The 16,849-nt window shown below is 46.0% G+C and overlaps 1 protein-coding gene across 1 annotated transcript in view; it reads right to left on the bottom strand.

The window, feature by feature from the left end:
• Positions 1-14,767, bottom strand: part of Prrc1 (proline rich coiled-coil 1) — a 29,888-nt gene extending 15,121 nt beyond the window's left edge. The window contains exons 1-4 of the mRNA XM_051163296.1: positions 14,642-14,767; positions 6,745-6,867; positions 5,791-6,180; positions 4,226-4,386 (exon numbers count right to left, since the gene is read on the bottom strand). Of these exons, the coding sequence (XP_051019253.1) occupies positions 4,226-4,386; positions 5,791-6,180; positions 6,745-6,847 (654 nt within the window). The 5' untranslated portion in view covers positions 6,848-6,867; positions 14,642-14,767. The remainder of the gene's footprint in view (positions 1-4,225; positions 4,387-5,790; positions 6,181-6,744; positions 6,868-14,641) is intronic.
• Between the last annotated feature and the right edge of the window lie 2,082 nt (positions 14,768-16,849).

Below are 16,849 nucleotides of genomic sequence, written 5' to 3'. Positions count from 1 at the left end.
TTCTTTTCTGCTGTGCCCCTTCCCAAGCCCCCTCCTTAGGCAGATTTCTCCCTTGTGGAGTCTTCTGACCAATGGTGCCATGAGACAGAGACACAAGACCCACTAGTGCTTTCCTTCTCACAGGCCAATTCTCCAGAGGTACGGGGCAGAGGAGCGCCCCCTAGTGGGCATCCAACAGACTGTGATTACCTCCTGCCAAGTAAAGGGCAGAGGAGCTCCCCCTAGTGGGCATCCAACAGACTTCACAGCCACCAAGGAGCCAAGGTGAATGGACAGGAGAGTTCAATGAATTAAGTTTAAGACTGCCCAGGAACCTCGCATTAAAATCATGTAGTTCCTGCTCTCAACCTACAAGTCCCAGAGAGCTGAATGGGTATTACAACCAGCAATGGGCAGTCTCGTTGCACGGGAAGGAAGGGGAAGGCCAGAGGTTTGTGTAAGAAAAGATTTTAACATCACAGAGATCTACAAAAACAAGTGTAAAGAGGCCAGATTCCTAAAACATGACCACGTTCACCATCTAGTTTAAAACTGTGCCTGCTCTTTCTGCTTCTGGGCTAACTCACTCATTATGATCATTTCTAGTTCAATCCATTTGTCCACAAATTTCGGGAATTCTTTGTTTTTAATAGCTGAGTAGTATTCCATAGTGTAAATGTACCACAGTTTCTTTATCCATCCTTCTACTGAGGGACACTTAAGCTGTTTCCAGGTTCTGGCTATTATGAACAAGGCCACTATGAACATGGTTGAGCATATGTCCCTGTTGTGTGGTGGAGCATCTTCTGGGTATATTCCAAGGAGAGAAATAGCTGGGTCTTGAGGACGCCTTATTCCCAGTTTTCTGAGATAGCGCCAGATAGATTTCCAAAATGGCTGTACTAGTTTGCATTCCCACCAGCAATGAAGGAGTGTTCCTCTTTCTCCACATCCTCGCCAGCATGTGGTGTTGCTTGAATTTTTTATCTTAGCCATTCTGATGGGTGTAAGTATATGCTCACTTGTATCTGGACACTAGCCCAAGGGGCATGTCCCATGAAAGTCTTCACTTACCAGGAAAGTGGGACAGAGGGGAGGACATCCTATTGGGACTCTAGGTGAGAGAAGCATGGGAGAATGGGGAAATAGAAGGATCCAGAGGGTCCTAGAAACCTACAAGAACATTATGACGGGCGGATCTGGGCCCAGGGGTCCTGCTCAAACTATGGCACCAGCCAAGGACAATATGTGCAGTAAACTTCAAACCCCTACCCAGATCTAGGCAATGGACAGGATGTTCTCCACAATTGAGTTGAGAGTGGGGACTTACTTTCCCATGAACTCTGGTGCCCCATATTTGACCATGTCCCCTGGATGGGGAGACCTGGTGGCACTCAGGAAGGATAGCAGGCTACCAAGAAGAGACTTGATATGTCCTTGGAGCATATACAGGGGCCCCCTCAGTCACAGTCATAGGGGAGGGGAGTAGGGGGAAAGCAGGAGGGAGGGAGGAATGGGTGGATACAAGGGATGGGATAACAATTGAGATGTAATATGAATAAATTAATAATAAATAAATAAACTGTGCTTGCTGTGTGTAATGAAACTGAATGGCCTCTCAGCAGAGCACCGGGAGGAAGATGGCAAAGTGCATTTAAAATTCTTTCTCACTAAGAAAAAAGTGGAAAGGCCCAGCAAGAAAAACCTGAAAAGACACCGGCGGCTCTCCGCCCGAGTCCTGCTGCACCTGTCTGATCCACACTCTCCTTGTCATCACTGAACGCTCCACACACCCACCTGAGCACACAGCCACTCTCAACATGCATCCATAGAATGGCCAAGCCTGGCTGCAGTGTAAATGCTGTGCTGCTATCACAGAGTCGGGTGCAATGGAGACAAAGCTCAGACTGGCACTAACGTGTCATGAAGTCAGTAAAATAAGGAGGACAATAGGTCACAGAGGAAATGACCTCAAAACACTCTATTAAGAGGCTGGAAACCTGCTGTCCTGTTACCAAGAAGAGACTTGATACCCTATGAGCATATACAGGGGGAGGTAATCCCCCTCAGTCACAGTCATAGGGGAGGGGAATAAGGGGAAAATGGGAGGGAGGAATGGGAGGATACAAGGGATGGGATAACCATTGAGATGAAACAAGAATAAATTAATAAAAAAATAAAATAAAATAAATTTTTAAAAAAAGAGGCTGGAAAACACTTAAATTTCATCTCTGCCTTACATGGTGTACTGAAACATCAGCCACACTGAAGTGCTCTGAGTGAAAACTGAAAAAACTAAAAAAGAAAGAAAGAAATGAGATGGAATGAAAGGGTATTCTTTGTCCAGCATATAGAACTGAAAGCAATTCACAGAAATGGCTTCTGAACACTTAAGAACTTTTGCATAGAAAAATCATAATAAAAGAAAATGTAGATTAAAATGGAAAAGGCCACAATGTGTGTATCATAAAACAACATTGCTTCAGTCAGAGCTCTTACAAATCCAGAAAAGCAAAGCTCCCCACCCAGCTTCAAACTGAGCAAAGACAACAGAGAATAATACATAAACCAAAGCTTCATGGGGGGGGGGGGGGGAGGCCAAATTTAATAGCAAAGAAATGCAAGCTAAAACATGGTTTCAAGGTGGGGGTTGGCTTCTCAGGTAAAGCACCACATCACACACATGAGGACCAGTGTCGGGATCCCCAGAACCCACATAAAACCCTGAGTGAGTGTGGTAGCCATGTGCAGTCCCAGCGCCCAGGAGGGAGAGCCAGGGCAGCTGGCCAGCCAGACTAGTCCAAACTGCAAGCTCTGGTACACCAAGAAACTGGACCTCAATATAATAAGACGACACTCTATATTTACCCTGGGCCTCCACACATGTGTGTGTACACACACACACACACACACACACACACACACACACACACATACACACACACATACACTGTCAAAAAAGGTTTCAAATGTATCAGTCTAGTAAATCAGAAAAAAAGAAAAATACTATACTTCAAATTAACATTGTTTGCTACCAAGTGACCAATGCTAGAACAACACATGGAGGTGGGCCTACTGGAAAGCAATACATAGGACGTTCTGGGGCATTCACTTGGACTTGCATCAGGAAGTAATGATGTCAGAGACGCACATCGGGATGTACATACAAGAGTTCTCATCAGTTTGTTTCTAAGCATTAAAGTCAGAAGGGACCACAGCCCCGGAATCATGTTAATCAAGCCTAATGGTGCAGGCCTGTGTGATCCATTACACACCAGGCAGAGAAGGAGGACTGCACACTCAGGTCAGCCTGGAATACTGAGTGAGTGGCAGGCCAGTCTGCACAACTTGATGAGACTCTGTCTCAGAATGAAATAGAGATCTGGGGATCAGTTTAGTACCAAATGCTTATCAGTGTACGTAAGGCCCTAGGTTCAATCCTTAACACCACCAAAACCAACAACAACGCAAAATGTACAGAATGCTCACACATGTTTCTCAATAAAGTAAAACGATATTAAAACTTACAACCAGATAATACTGATAACAGATTTGTAAAATAAACCATGATAAATGCAATAGCACTGAGGACAGAGTAGTCATTAAGGGACATATTCTAAAGGAAGAATATATAGAACTAGAGAGATGATCAACTGATAAATCCCACATACACATGAGGACCTGAGCTCAGATCCCCAGCGCCCACGTACCACGCGCGGCACTCACCGCAGCCCACGTCTAACCCTAGCACTGGGATGCTACCCAATGAGAGGACTCCTGGAGCTCATAGGCAAGCCGGCCTAGCTGAACTGATAAACTCCAAATTCAACAACAGACCCTGCCCCAAAAGTAATGTGGAGAACAGAGGAGGACTGCTTATGCTGGCCTCCACATTCGCATGCACACACGTACCTGCACACTTGCCTCCATACAAACATACGCAGACCCAAAATACACAAGAAACAAAGACAGACAATGTTATGGCTGGCAGGAAATTAATGAAGTCTTCTAGTCTTCATAAATTCAAAGAACACAATGACCATGTCACTAATCGAACTGGATTCTTATCAGAGACTAGTACATGTGGCTAGACATGCATAAACAAACAAGCTCCAAGTACAACTACAGATATCTGTCCCTAACACCTTGTTATCCCTTATGCTACAACTGTGTTCTCAGAACTTTCTCTAGTGGACAGATGCCAGCTTTACGACTAAATGGAAATTAGAAAAACAAGCATCCTTACCTTGATAAAGCCCCAGATTCCACCAGCAGGCGCATCATCCTGACCTCTGTTAATTCTAGGATCTTCCTGTTCCTCTGGGAAAGTGATGGCTGATGTGGTTCCGGGTCCCTGTGCCAGAGATGTCATACTGGCTTGCTGAGTAATGGGGGCTGGCAAGATACCTAGTCAATGGCAAAAATTTAGTTGGGTAATTTATTCCACAAATGTCTTCCTATAAAAAGATACAGCATATGAGGAGCCCAAAACAAATTCAGTAACACAACTGCTTAAGAACCACAGAGGAAGTTATTTACTCAAACCTTTATAAATATAAATGTAAAAATCCCCCAAAAGTTATTTCACTCTTTACATAGGTTTACACCAGTGTCCTGAAAAAACAACAAATATAAGCACATCTGTACACACACATAGGTGTGTGTGTGTGTGTGTGTGTCTGTATGTCTGTGTATGTGTGTGTATAGAGGGGGGATTCTATTCAGCATCTGAATGACTGCTCTGTTTCTACTCTCCTTAAGCTATACACATAATTGAATGCTCAAGGCTTTCATAAGAAAACAAAACAAAACAAAAACAAAAACAGAAACAAAACAAAGAAACAAACATGAAACAAAACCAATAATCACTATATATAATCCATATACTGAAGAGAGGGTTCACCAGTTAATAGCACTGGCTGCTCTTGCAGAGGACCCAGGTTCAGTACCCACACTAGGTTGCATCACAACCATCTGTAACTGCAGTTGCAGGAGATCTGACAGCTTTTTCTGGCCTCTGGTGTGTGCAGGCATATGGTGGCCACCATGTATACTCTCAAACACAAACACACATAAAATATATAAATCTTTAAAAAAAAAAAAACACATGTAAATACAGATAAGCATGTAATTCTTATGCTCCATAATAAAATTTATTTGTAAAAGTAGGTTGGCCAATTTGGATACTATATAATCAAAGCTGAAGTGCCCCTCCGCCCTAAAATGATAAGTGACAGAGGATCACAAAGACTAGGCACAAAGATCTGTTTTTAACCAACCATACTAAAGAAGGGGACAGACAGACAGGGGGAACAGTTGGCCTAAGGAAAGAAATGGCCTAGTAGCATCCACTTGTGGTACATGAGACTGGCTGGAGAAAATCTACTCCCTGGGGACATTGCTTCGGATAGAAAAGCAAACTATAGTGTACTCTTGGATTGTGACCTGCAGCTTATCAGGAAGTAACAAGTGTTAGCATGGGATTTGGGAGTTCTTTCTCACACCCCAAATGCCAAGTGTACACCAAACTGCACACCCCACAAAAACTACGCAGTAAGTTACATTAGTTTTACTGTTAATAATTTAAATGGCAAAAATATGTGAGTGGGAAACTAAGTCAGAGTGAGACTAGACCATTAATGCGGAGAACATAAGCCCCATGAGTGGAAGGCCTGTACACAAACTAAAGTACTCGACTTTCTGTTTCAAACCACTGTCTAGTATAGAAATCGCAGCACAACACAACTTAAAACTAACAGTGATAAAGCATTAGGTATAGCTGAGTACTGCAGAACAGTGCGAGAAGATCACCTGTAACTGGAGGTGCAGAAAATGACGGCATCAGAGGTGTCTGGGGTGCTCTCCCGGCATGTCCCCTCGTGATGTCGTAAGTTGTGCCAACAGAAAATCCTGATATAGGAGGACCCGAAGGTGGCGCGGATAAAAGAGCACCCGAGGCGGAAGTTGCAGGGGGGAAGTGGGATAAAGGAGGGCTGCTGAAGGCGGTGGCAGGTGATGGAGACACAGAGGGCGGCATAGAAGTGCCACTCAGGGGAACTGAGGAAGCTGGAGGCAGTGGCACCGAAGGAGGCGGTGCTGACGGCTGCACGGGGGGCAGGGACGGCTGAGGTGTGGAGTAGGCTTGCGGTGGCAAAGACTCCATCCCGGACACGCTGGGAGAGGAGAAGGAGCTAGTGGCAGCTGGAAAAGAGAGAAGAGGATAAACACAATGCTGGAAATGCTTTGTATCTCATTTGCAAACTTCCACTGCTTGGGAAATTGCTCCTGTGGTAATCCAAATCTTAATAATTAATGTTAAAGGTGCAATTTCCAATGCACAACAATTGTGCCTGAGCACAGAAGGCCTGTAATTCCACCGAGGAAACAGCACAACTTAACAGCAGTGCTGTCTGAGAGTAATGCTTTCTTTCTGTTTGTTTGTTTCTTAAGAAGGTCATTTTTCTTCCCTGATATGAATATTAAAACCTAGGCACTAAAATCTCAAAAAGATTAATCGTTGCAACGTCAAAGAACATCAAAGAAAGCCCATGCCTTGAAGGCCGGCCAGAAAGAGACTATAGCAAAACAGGCTCCCTTACCTGTAACAAGCAAGAGTATTTCCTTGCTACTGTTTGAATTTAAAAGAGCTATTTCATCCCTCCCTGACAAGACAAGTGAATGGTCACCACACGCATTCATCTGATTCACAGACCAGTGCCTTCCCCAGCCCGCAGCAGCCCACCAGTTGTCAGGCACAACACACACCTAAGTGAACCTCAGTGGAGGCCATGGCCGCGGCAGCCAGGCCTACAGGGTTCAAGGGTGGGGTTCGGGGCGGAGTCGTCTCTATGCCACTTTCTTCCATCATTTTTCCTCAATTGTGGTGCACTGCAGAGACATAAAATGTAATAAGCTTTACACAGGGGCAGCAGCTCATACAAACAGTGCATAATTAAGACTAATCACCAAGAGACAAGTTGGCCTTTACTACTTAAAATGCAGCCTTGTCTAAAGGAAGGGCTCATCAGAACACCTGAGAGGCTGGAGAGACGGCCACCAGGTGGCAGCACTTGCGGCTCCTCCAGAGGACCTGAGTTCAGATCCCAGCGTCCAGAGAACATCTCCCAACCACCTGTAATTCCAGCTTCAGGGTATCTGACACCCTCTTCTACCCTCCAAAGGCACTCCAACATATGTCACACTCACACACACACACACACACACACACACACACACACACTTTGGGTTTATTTGCAACAATTTTTATAAGGACGTTTTAAATAAATTTTAAGTTTACGAAACTAATATGCAAATAACCTGACATTTCCATATATATAAATTTACAACTGAGAGGTATTTTTATGTTAACCATGTTATTAATGAAGCTATGTATTTTAAATAGTAAAGTGCCAAGTCAATTTTGGTCCCTTGAATCCTGTTAGAGTTATATGAAGTTTTCAGTTAAGATGCTAAAATACAAACATCTAATTTAGCTTTGAAATTCCTCATCTTCTCTCACATAGCATTCTACATAGTCTACCCTGTTAGCATTTCTTTTTAAAAGTTAAATTTGCTTGACTTTGCAAATGCACTCACACCCTTCTCTCAGTACATTCCATGTGGGCCACGCCTATTAATATTCGAAAAAAAATGAAGATGAGTTCAGCTTTATAAGCATGCTGGCTTCCCGTTTCCTGATCCACAGCAGCCTTGTGACAATGAAATAATGTGCCTCAGGTTTTAGACGTTAACAGTAGAAAACAAGCCACAAGAAAGCAAGGTCCTAACAGACGTTGAGGCATACCAAACACAAGAAAACATTCTTACAAATCAAACTGCCTTCTAGGCACTCAGCTTTACACCTATAGTCTGTACAGCCATGCCTCATCGGAGAAACGCCTTTTCTGTAATGGATGGCAGTTAACAGAGATTCAAACTACTCCACGCACAGGAAGGGAGTGGCTGCAAGGTGCTTAGGCCTAAGAGGGACATCTAACAAACACTCCTCCCACCAAGGCTCAGGGGGCATCGTGGAAGACGGTGTAGGAAGGTTGCAGGAGCCAGAGCTTGAACTGCTATGAGGCAGTAACTTCTAGTCACAACGGGCCGTAAGACCCGCGCAGGACCAAGCCAGTGAAATTTCCAGCAGAGATGAAAGAGGAGCACACAAAGGCCCAGGCCTAGCTGAGGGACTAAGGCAGTTGATGGCTGTGAGGAGGGAGAGTCTGTTTTCTTCAGGGATATGTCCCACAATAGGCTGCACATGCCTTCCTGCCTGGCCTCACCCCTACACACACACACACACACACACACACACACACACACACACACACACACACACACACACACACAGGCACTACTCTATGGAATCACTGGGTTACAAAGAGGCCGTGAGATTGGAAAGGAGACACAGTGAGGCTGACCTTGGAGGAGGTGTGCACAGGGGTGATGGAGAGTGGATACAATTCTATACATAAAAAAATTACATCTTAAAATGCATCTGAAGTGTATGATAGAGTTATTGTATATTATATGATGGTGTTAACGTTAGTCAGCTTGACAGGGTTTAGAGTCACCGGAGAGGAAGAGCCACTGGAAACGCCTGTGGGCTATGATATCCTGAATGTGTTCGCTGAAATGGCAAGACCCACCCACTATCGGTAGTACCATGCTTTGACTGGAAACCTGGACTGTTAAAAAAAAAAAAAAAAAAAAAGGAAAATGGGAGTTGATCAGCGAGCGCCAGGTCATACCATTTTTGCAAACTTCATTTTGGTTGGCTGGTGACAATTCCAGTACCTAGAGTGATTTGGTTTCTAGAACTAAATTAACTTTTCTATAGCTTATTGACTATTCAGCCCTGTGGGCCCCAGGAGAGATGTTTATTGATTGCCTGATGCCTTCACTCACTGCTCACCGTTCCCCAGGCAGAAGCTTTTTTTTTTTTTTTTTTTAATTTTTTATTATTAATTTATTCTTGTTACATCTCAATGGTTATCCCATCCCTTGTGTCCTCCCATTCTTCCCTCCCTCCCCTTTTCCCCTTATTCCCCTCCCCTATGACTGTTCCTGAGGGGGATTACCTCCCCCTGTATATGCTCATAGGGTATCAAGTCTCTTCTCGGTAACCTGCTGTCCTTCCTCTGAGTGCCACCAGGTCTCCCCCTCCAGGGGACATGGTCAAATGTGAGGCACCAGAGTACGTGAGAAAGTCATATCCCACTCTCCACTCAAGTGTGGAGACTGTTCTGACCATTGGCTAGATCTGGGTAGGGGAAGCTTCTTGACTCCCTACCCCCACCTGATTCTCAAGGAGACCCCTCTGCAGGTTTCCCCCTTGACTAAGGAAGGGCCAGCACTACCCTAAATCTCCTCTTCCCTGCTCTGTCTTTCCTTCTTGCTTGCCTTCCAGTTGGTGTCACACACACACACAGAAGATGCTTACGCAGGAGAACCTGAAAGGCTGAGGGGGAGAAGCAGGGAGCAGGCAGGGCAGAGGCCGAGAAGACAAACGCTCGAATATAGGAGACTTTGAGCCACAGTCCACTGAACTAAGTCGTTCTGAATCTGGTAGCCAAACATGTTGTCCTCTGTCTAGGAGCAGCCACTGTCAAAGAGCAGTGCCACGAGACCATGAAGCAGTAAGTTACAAGACATCTGGGCTTAAGAGATGCTTTTAGTTCCAGGACAGATGTTTTAATGTTAAGTTTATGAGTGTTTTTTTCTGCATGTCTGTCTGTGTACCATGTGGGTGCCTGATGCCCACAGAGCCCAGAAGAGGGTGTCCAGTGCCCTAGAACTGGAGTTAACAGTCAGTTGTGAGCCACCATGTGGGTGCTGGGAATTGAACCTAGGTCTTCTGGAAGAGCAGTCAGTACTCTTAACCACTGAGCCATCTTTCTAACCCAAAGGCAGACATGTTTTGTTTTGTTTGAGACAGGCCAAATTCTGCCATGTCAGAAATCCTGTGCTTAGGCTGTATGCTGTGACCTTCGAATTGCTGACCTTTACCTCAAGAGGTCTTGTGTTCTAGGCCATCCTTGGACTATTTACCTTTGAAAGAAGTAGAGAAGTCTCAACTTGGAACCACCCAGAGGATCTAGGAAGTTCTTACAGGGAACTACTCAGAGAACTAGGAAGTTCTACAGGGAGTGATTTAGGCTATTGTATTCTTGCCCGGGGGCTAGGGTGAGATAAGAATAGATCCTATTGACCTTGCCCTATATATGTTCCTGCTAGTCGGCGATAAAGTGAATCTTGATCAGAAATTTCCTGACTTGATTCATTATTTCTCGAGTCTCTGTACCCTACTTTCAATCCCCACTCCCTCTTACAGGTAAACCCTGATTCAATTTTTCCAACGGGCTGGGACCCGACAATTTCTGATGGTCTTAAGCAACCCCTGTGCAAGGGCTGTTCAACCCCACAGGGGTCATGACCCCGAGGTTGAGAATCACTTCGAGATGCAGTTTAGAAAAGTGCTGGAAAAGAGATCTTCCCCAGCAGAAAGCAGGCTTTCCAAAGGAGGCACCCCTGGCCCTGAGGGGTCCTAACCCCAAGAGGACTGGACTATCTCTTTAGTTCCTCTGGAGATGGACCTTCTCAGTGTGATCTGAGGGAAAGCGCCCTGCTAAGCTGAAGGGTCCACCTGGCTGAGGGTCAGAAAGGAGCCTCCAAAAGGTTAAAACAGCCACTGGCTAATGGGAAGTCACAACGGATCAGTCCCTGTTGGAATTGCTTGAAGGCAGTGGCAGGAGCAACTTCTAGAACAGAACAGATTTAATCTGAGAAAAGCCATGGAAAGGAGGTCTGTAGATTGGGAAACAGGGAGTTCACGTCCACTTAGACTAGGGATGGTTACAGAGGGGCAAGTGGGGGGTCCAAAGCATCCATTGCCAAGGATAATCAAAGAACAGTGGGTGAGGGACTATGCATTAAAGGATGATAATAAATCCCTCTATGAGCAGCCACTGTCGGGGGTCTGAAGGGATGGGCAGCACACAGTAGGTCTAGAAAAATGAGTCTGGGAAGCTGGTTACTGTAGTTTGGGGAAAACTGCCATCACATAACCAAAACAAAACTTTGCAAAACCCGTGTAAGCATGGCTAAGGAGCAGCAGCATGCATTCATTCATCAGTCGCTGCTTCCGACCTTCACGCTCTAGCCGGGAAGCCTCCACGGTGGTGGGCTGCGCCAAAGGGTGAAGCAGGTAAGCCCTCTTCTCTCCCAAATGGCTTCTGTTGGAGTTGTTTCACTCAGCAACAGGAAAAGAGACTCAGCTGGTACAATACCAACTCTGAACATGCCAAATTGTCTTGTGATATTTTCCCTCACCTTACAAACGCTCAGCAAAGGCAAACTGCCTGCCAAGCACTGTAAGGAGCCTCTGGAAATACAGTGCCAAGCAACACCCAGTCAACTTAGAAGCTTGTACAGGACACACCAACGAGCAGTACCAACATCCGAGGATGCTGGAACAGTGCGGCACAGTAAACGCAAAGCACCCAGAAGGCTGGATTCTGTTTTCTGAGGCTGAGAACACAGTCATGCTGGACAGAAAAAGGATTGTGACTGCAAGGTCTGGAGAAGGCTCCTAGCTAAGAGATAAGCTCAGTTCTGCAGGACACATCAAACTTCTATAAGCCAAGGGAAAGGGGAAGCTTCCAGAAAAGAAAAAAAGAACACACGGCAGGTATAAACAGCATCTTTGGCAAAGGGAATAAGACACATTCAAGAAGACCCACAATGGGAGAACAAGACTGAGGGACAGCCAGGGGCCCAGATGCCCGGAAAGCACTAGAGCTGGAGGAAGCTTCTGTCTTTTCATTCTAACTCTTTTGATGGTTTAAATCCATAAGATGCAAAAAGACCAGAGCACTCTATACAAACTGACCTCAGTCTCAGCCGCTTACAGAAATATGCGACCAGTGCCAACTGCAGAAGACAGAGGATGGCCAGGACAGAGCTGCTCACGACTCTGCAGACTTTATTGGAGCTTCGGCTAGTTGTCGTTATTTGTGTGAACGTGAGGTGTGTGGTGCTGCTCTGTGAAGCTAACACAAGCACTCGCCACCACCACTGTGGGGACACAGAACCACACCCATCACTCCAAACCCCCTCCAAATGTAAACACTGACAGCAAAAGACTCCCCTGTTCTCTCAACTCCCACATTTTATAAAGGAGAGATAAATAAAATTAAATCTCAAGTAACCTCTTAATATTTGGCTCCCCCTCTCACACACACTCACAGCGCAAATGCCTGAGATTCATCCAGGTCGGTCCACTTACACTCTTGATGAACATTTCCACCTCACAGATGTGTCAGTCTATCTACTACCCACTGGAAGACTCAGGCCTAACCCCAGTGACTGACAATTCCTATTTGTATTTTGAAGATTCCTTTGGGCTGGGGTTGTAATTCAGTAGTAAAACACTTGCCTAGCAAATGCAAAGGTCCTGAATTCAACCACCAGCACTATGGAGCGAAAGGTGAACAAGAACTCCTTTGGTCAAAGTATGTACACTGGACCACTGGGCAGAGACACCACTCAGGGATACCGAGGAAGTCCAAACAGTGTCTGTCAATAGCCTATACTAGGGATAACCATCATCTTATACCCCGAGGGTTTCCATGACAGCTTCCGGTTGTCACTAGGGTACTGCTGGTATGTATTAGGTAGCAGCTCAGATTACCATAATGCGCATCCCCACAACCCACAAGAGTCATATGACCCCATACGTCCACAGTACAGTGCCAGGCTGAGACTCTGCAGCCTAAACTAAGGTAGTGATGATGGAGATGAGAGAGAAGACAGACTTGAGAAATGTTACTGGTAAGACTCAGTGAGTGCCCATAAAAGTGAAGAGCAGATGAGGCGGTTGATCAGACAGATAGAGGATGGTGCCAACAGGTGAGACAGAGGGCAGTGTAAGAGGCCAAGGAGTCTGATGGTGTCTTTTTTGAGGATCATAAGGATTTTCACTTCTAACTCACAGGATCAAGTTCCTTGAAACACCAAGTAGGGACAACTGTGTCTGGAGTGCACCAGCCACCGACCACAAGTGTTCTAGGTGTGCTGACCTCTCCTGATGCCCCGTTCTGCGGCATCTCTTCTAAGAAAGGCATACCAGGATAAAGAAGACCACAGAACCCCAAGCCTCTTCCAGGCATGTGGCCCGACTGACCTGCAGAAAATAAGACCAGAAGACTGTGTCTCTCAGAAGCCGCCAGCCATTGAAGGTACAAACAGCACTAATTACAGCAGAAAAACCAGGTGGGACGTTGTGAAAGTTTCCATGGGGTTTGCTAAACTACAGACAATCTCAGAGCTGTTTCCAAAGAAGGGAGATGTGTATGTGCCCCACCAAAACCTGGCTGTGAAGTGGGGGAAGACAAGGCATTTGAGGAGGTTAAATCTGCCTATTTCCTACCTGGAACAAGACACAACCGGAGAGAGAAAGGCCCCTCCACAGACTGTATCACTTCCTACCAAAGCTATCTCTTTCCTTCATCTCTTGATTTATTAGTCATTCATCTTTCATCTTTCGCTGCAGAAGGTACCTAATCTTTGCCATGACTAGGTCCTATTTAAAGATAACTCCGATCTCTCAGTATGGGCAAAACAGCACATCGGAGAATCATGACCATTTATTGTTTGAGTAATGGCTTAAAGACAATACTGAGATAAACTTCGCAGACATAAACACACCTCAGAAGAAGAAGAAGAGGAGGACGAGAAAGAGGAAGAAGAAAGAGCCTATTAGAATAAGCAACAACCGAAGCATCAGTTGACAGAGCTTCTAAGGAACAAAAAGTAGTCCAAATGCATCAACATTACTACGGGGAAAAAGAGATGGAAATAGCTTATTAGATTAGTCCCCTAGCTCTGACCAATCAAACTGCTCTTCAAATCTGCTTGTACCTACTTTGGTCTGCTTTTTAAAAATACATGGCTACTTAAAAGAAAAACTTGATGATAGACTCTTGGTAAACTCAGAGACAGCATCAGAAGCTATTCGTATTGACCTTACTGATGCCTTGGATTGCCTAGAATACCACCAGACAGACTCAGGACAGAGGTCAGCAGTCAGTCATTCTCAGTGCAGAGCCCAAAATAAACTTCCCTAAACACTCAGTGATTCAAATAGTGCTCTCACACAGCACTGGAGTGCCAAAAAGTGTCAGGATCGCAGATGAGTCAAAGCTGCCTCCTCAGATCAACTACTATGACAAAACCAAAAAAACAAAAAAACAAAAAAAAACCTCTTGAACAAGAGATCCTGCAATTTAGGAAATAAGCAATCCTACGAATCCTGGACCCTGAAATGGGTCCAGGTTAAAGGGCCCTGCAGAGATCCCAGGAGAAGACGCTGCGTCCTACCGGTCCGGCGGCCTGTGCAGCCTGTGCCACGTCTGCAAGCCGGGCTGGGCCGGGCGAAGGTCCGCCGGCCTGACCACCCGTGCGCGCGCGAGAAGGTGTGGCCCCGGGGAGCCTGGATCCGGACCGAGGCGATGCTGCCTTGGATCCCGCTCTCCTGGTGAGTGTCCCCGCCACCCCGAGCCCCCGCACCCTGCCACCAGCCGGCCGGCCCGCCCACCTGGGGCTCGCTAACGTCCGGGCGCCGCCGCTCGAGTAACCGAGTCACTAGGCCCGAGCTCACCTGGGTCCGGGCGAGCGCCTGCGCGGAAGCTGCACACGCGGGTCGGGTTCGAGGTTCTGGGTCGGGGCGGGGTGGGGGGTCCCGCGCGGGGATCCGGCTTACGGAGGACGAGGAAGACAGGAGGAGCGCGCGTCCCGTGCCAAGATGGCCTCCGCACCGCCCCGCTGCCACGTCGCCGCCACGCCCCGCCACGCCCCTCGGCCGGCCTCCACGGCGCAGCCCCACACCCACCCAGAACTGGCCCGGGTGCACCGCCGCCCACGTAGTTCTGTCCCCACCTCCTGGCACGGCAGCGATCAAAGCTTTCCACGTAGCAGAGGTTGTCTCCTGAGAGAAGTACTAGGCACTAGAAGGGTGGCGAGTTACTTGCCGATTTTCTTTTTAAGTACAGGTAATGCACATTATTTTATTTAAAACAAACCAGAAAGGTCCAGGAACCAACTTCCTTATCTTTTAGGCACTTGGAACAAATAATGGTCCAATAACCCAACGGCGTAGGTTAAAGAAATCAATGAATGGAAGTGTAAAAGAATTTTTTTTTTCATAATCAGAAATCCTACTTTGGATCTAAAGACCCCTTATTCTGCAGGTACCAAAGTCAAATAAAATGAGATGGATGAGAGGACTTTTTAAGCTGCCTGGTGTTCCACATATGAAGAATCGTAGTTTGTGATGGATGTAGTTGGAAAATTTCCTGCAGGATTTATTCATAGATTTTGAACCTGCAACTTTAAACACTCTGCAGTGCTTCTCTGAAAACTAATACTACTTAGCAGTTCCCTGGCTGTGGCCCTGGCTCCACAGCTACAGTAGGCTCCTCCCTATGTGATCTTAGCCACTCAGGACGTGAGTGGGTGGCCTTCTGGGTTACTCCTCAGACAGTGTTGTTTGGGGTGGTGCTGAAACTAGATACCATCTCCATCCATTTGGCTCACGCCCTTGATAACTATAAGGTATGTTGATTTCTTCACTCGTTTGCCAAATACTAATTAATGGCTGCAATGTGCTTTGGATACTGCAGTGAGCAAGACAGACAAGGTCTTAATGTGTAGCTTTCTTCTGAATAGGAAAAGTCCATGAGCTGGAAAATTAGCAAGACAACACAAGAGTGGTGTGACATGGACTGTACTCAATTTGGGCTCACCACTTAGGTGTATGGGATGAAAATGCAAGGCTTCATGTAAGAAATGAAATTTGGGCAGGAACGTATTCCAAAGTAGGCTATGGTTATCCGGACAGAAGGAAGGGAACGCAGGGAGTTGAGGGCTTGGGGGGAGGAGGAGTCTGCTTTGTCACAGAGCAAGTCAGAGAGTAGGAACCAGTTCAAACTCAGCCTCTAGGCCATCGCAAAGCCCGCGGCATCAATTCTGCATGAAACAGGAAGCATGTGGATGGGTATGGGCAGAGAACTGGCAAGATTTTATTTCAACTTTACACCACACGTCGGTCACCAAATGCCTGTAGCACCTGGAGAGGTGACTAGTAGCTGGCAAGATGGGCAGTGGTGGCTTAGAATGGTGGCTGAAGGTGATATGTAGGCCAGACGTGTCTTGAAAAAATGAGCTGCTCTAATTTAGTGATGGCTTGGACTTGGACCCTCCCTATTGTTGTTGTGACAAATGGCAGTGGTTAAAGAGGACAGATTTTATGCTATCACAGTCCCAGAGGGCAGGCATCTGAGGCCAATGTGTTACCAGGGCCATCCTCTAAGATGTAGGAGAGAATTCTTTGTGTCCCTTCGAGCCTCTGCTGGCAGTGGGTGCTTCTCAGCCTGTACCAACCTAGCTCTAGTCATTGTCCCTGTGTTTATGTGGCCACCTTTCTTCCCAAGGCTCTGTGCCTCAAACCTTCTTCCTTCGCTGTAAATATATTTGTCATTGCATTGAGGATCCAGCCTAAGTCCAAAGACATTTGGGTCACAGATATATGTATCTTTAGGGGGAGTCACTATTCAACCAACTGTCTAGACAAAGAGGCAAAAAATGAATGAAATATCATAGGATTGTAAGGTAGATAGATTTTGAAGTTGGCAATCTTGAGTCACATTTATAACATAATGTAATCTTTTTTTTTTTTTTTTTTTTTTTTTTTTTTTTTGGTCTCTATGACTATAAATCCCCAGCAAGAATCCATTTACGGAAGAAAAGATGCATTTTGAGTTATAGTTTAAGGATTTAGACTATCTTGTCTGGCAAGATGTGTGGTCGG

Source organism: Acomys russatus, chromosome 20, assembly GCF_903995435.1.
Source record: "Acomys russatus chromosome 20, mAcoRus1.1, whole genome shotgun sequence".
Classification (NCBI taxonomy): domain Eukaryota; kingdom Metazoa; phylum Chordata; class Mammalia; order Rodentia; family Muridae; genus Acomys; species Acomys russatus.
This window is presented reverse-complemented; position numbering and strand designations above follow the sequence as displayed.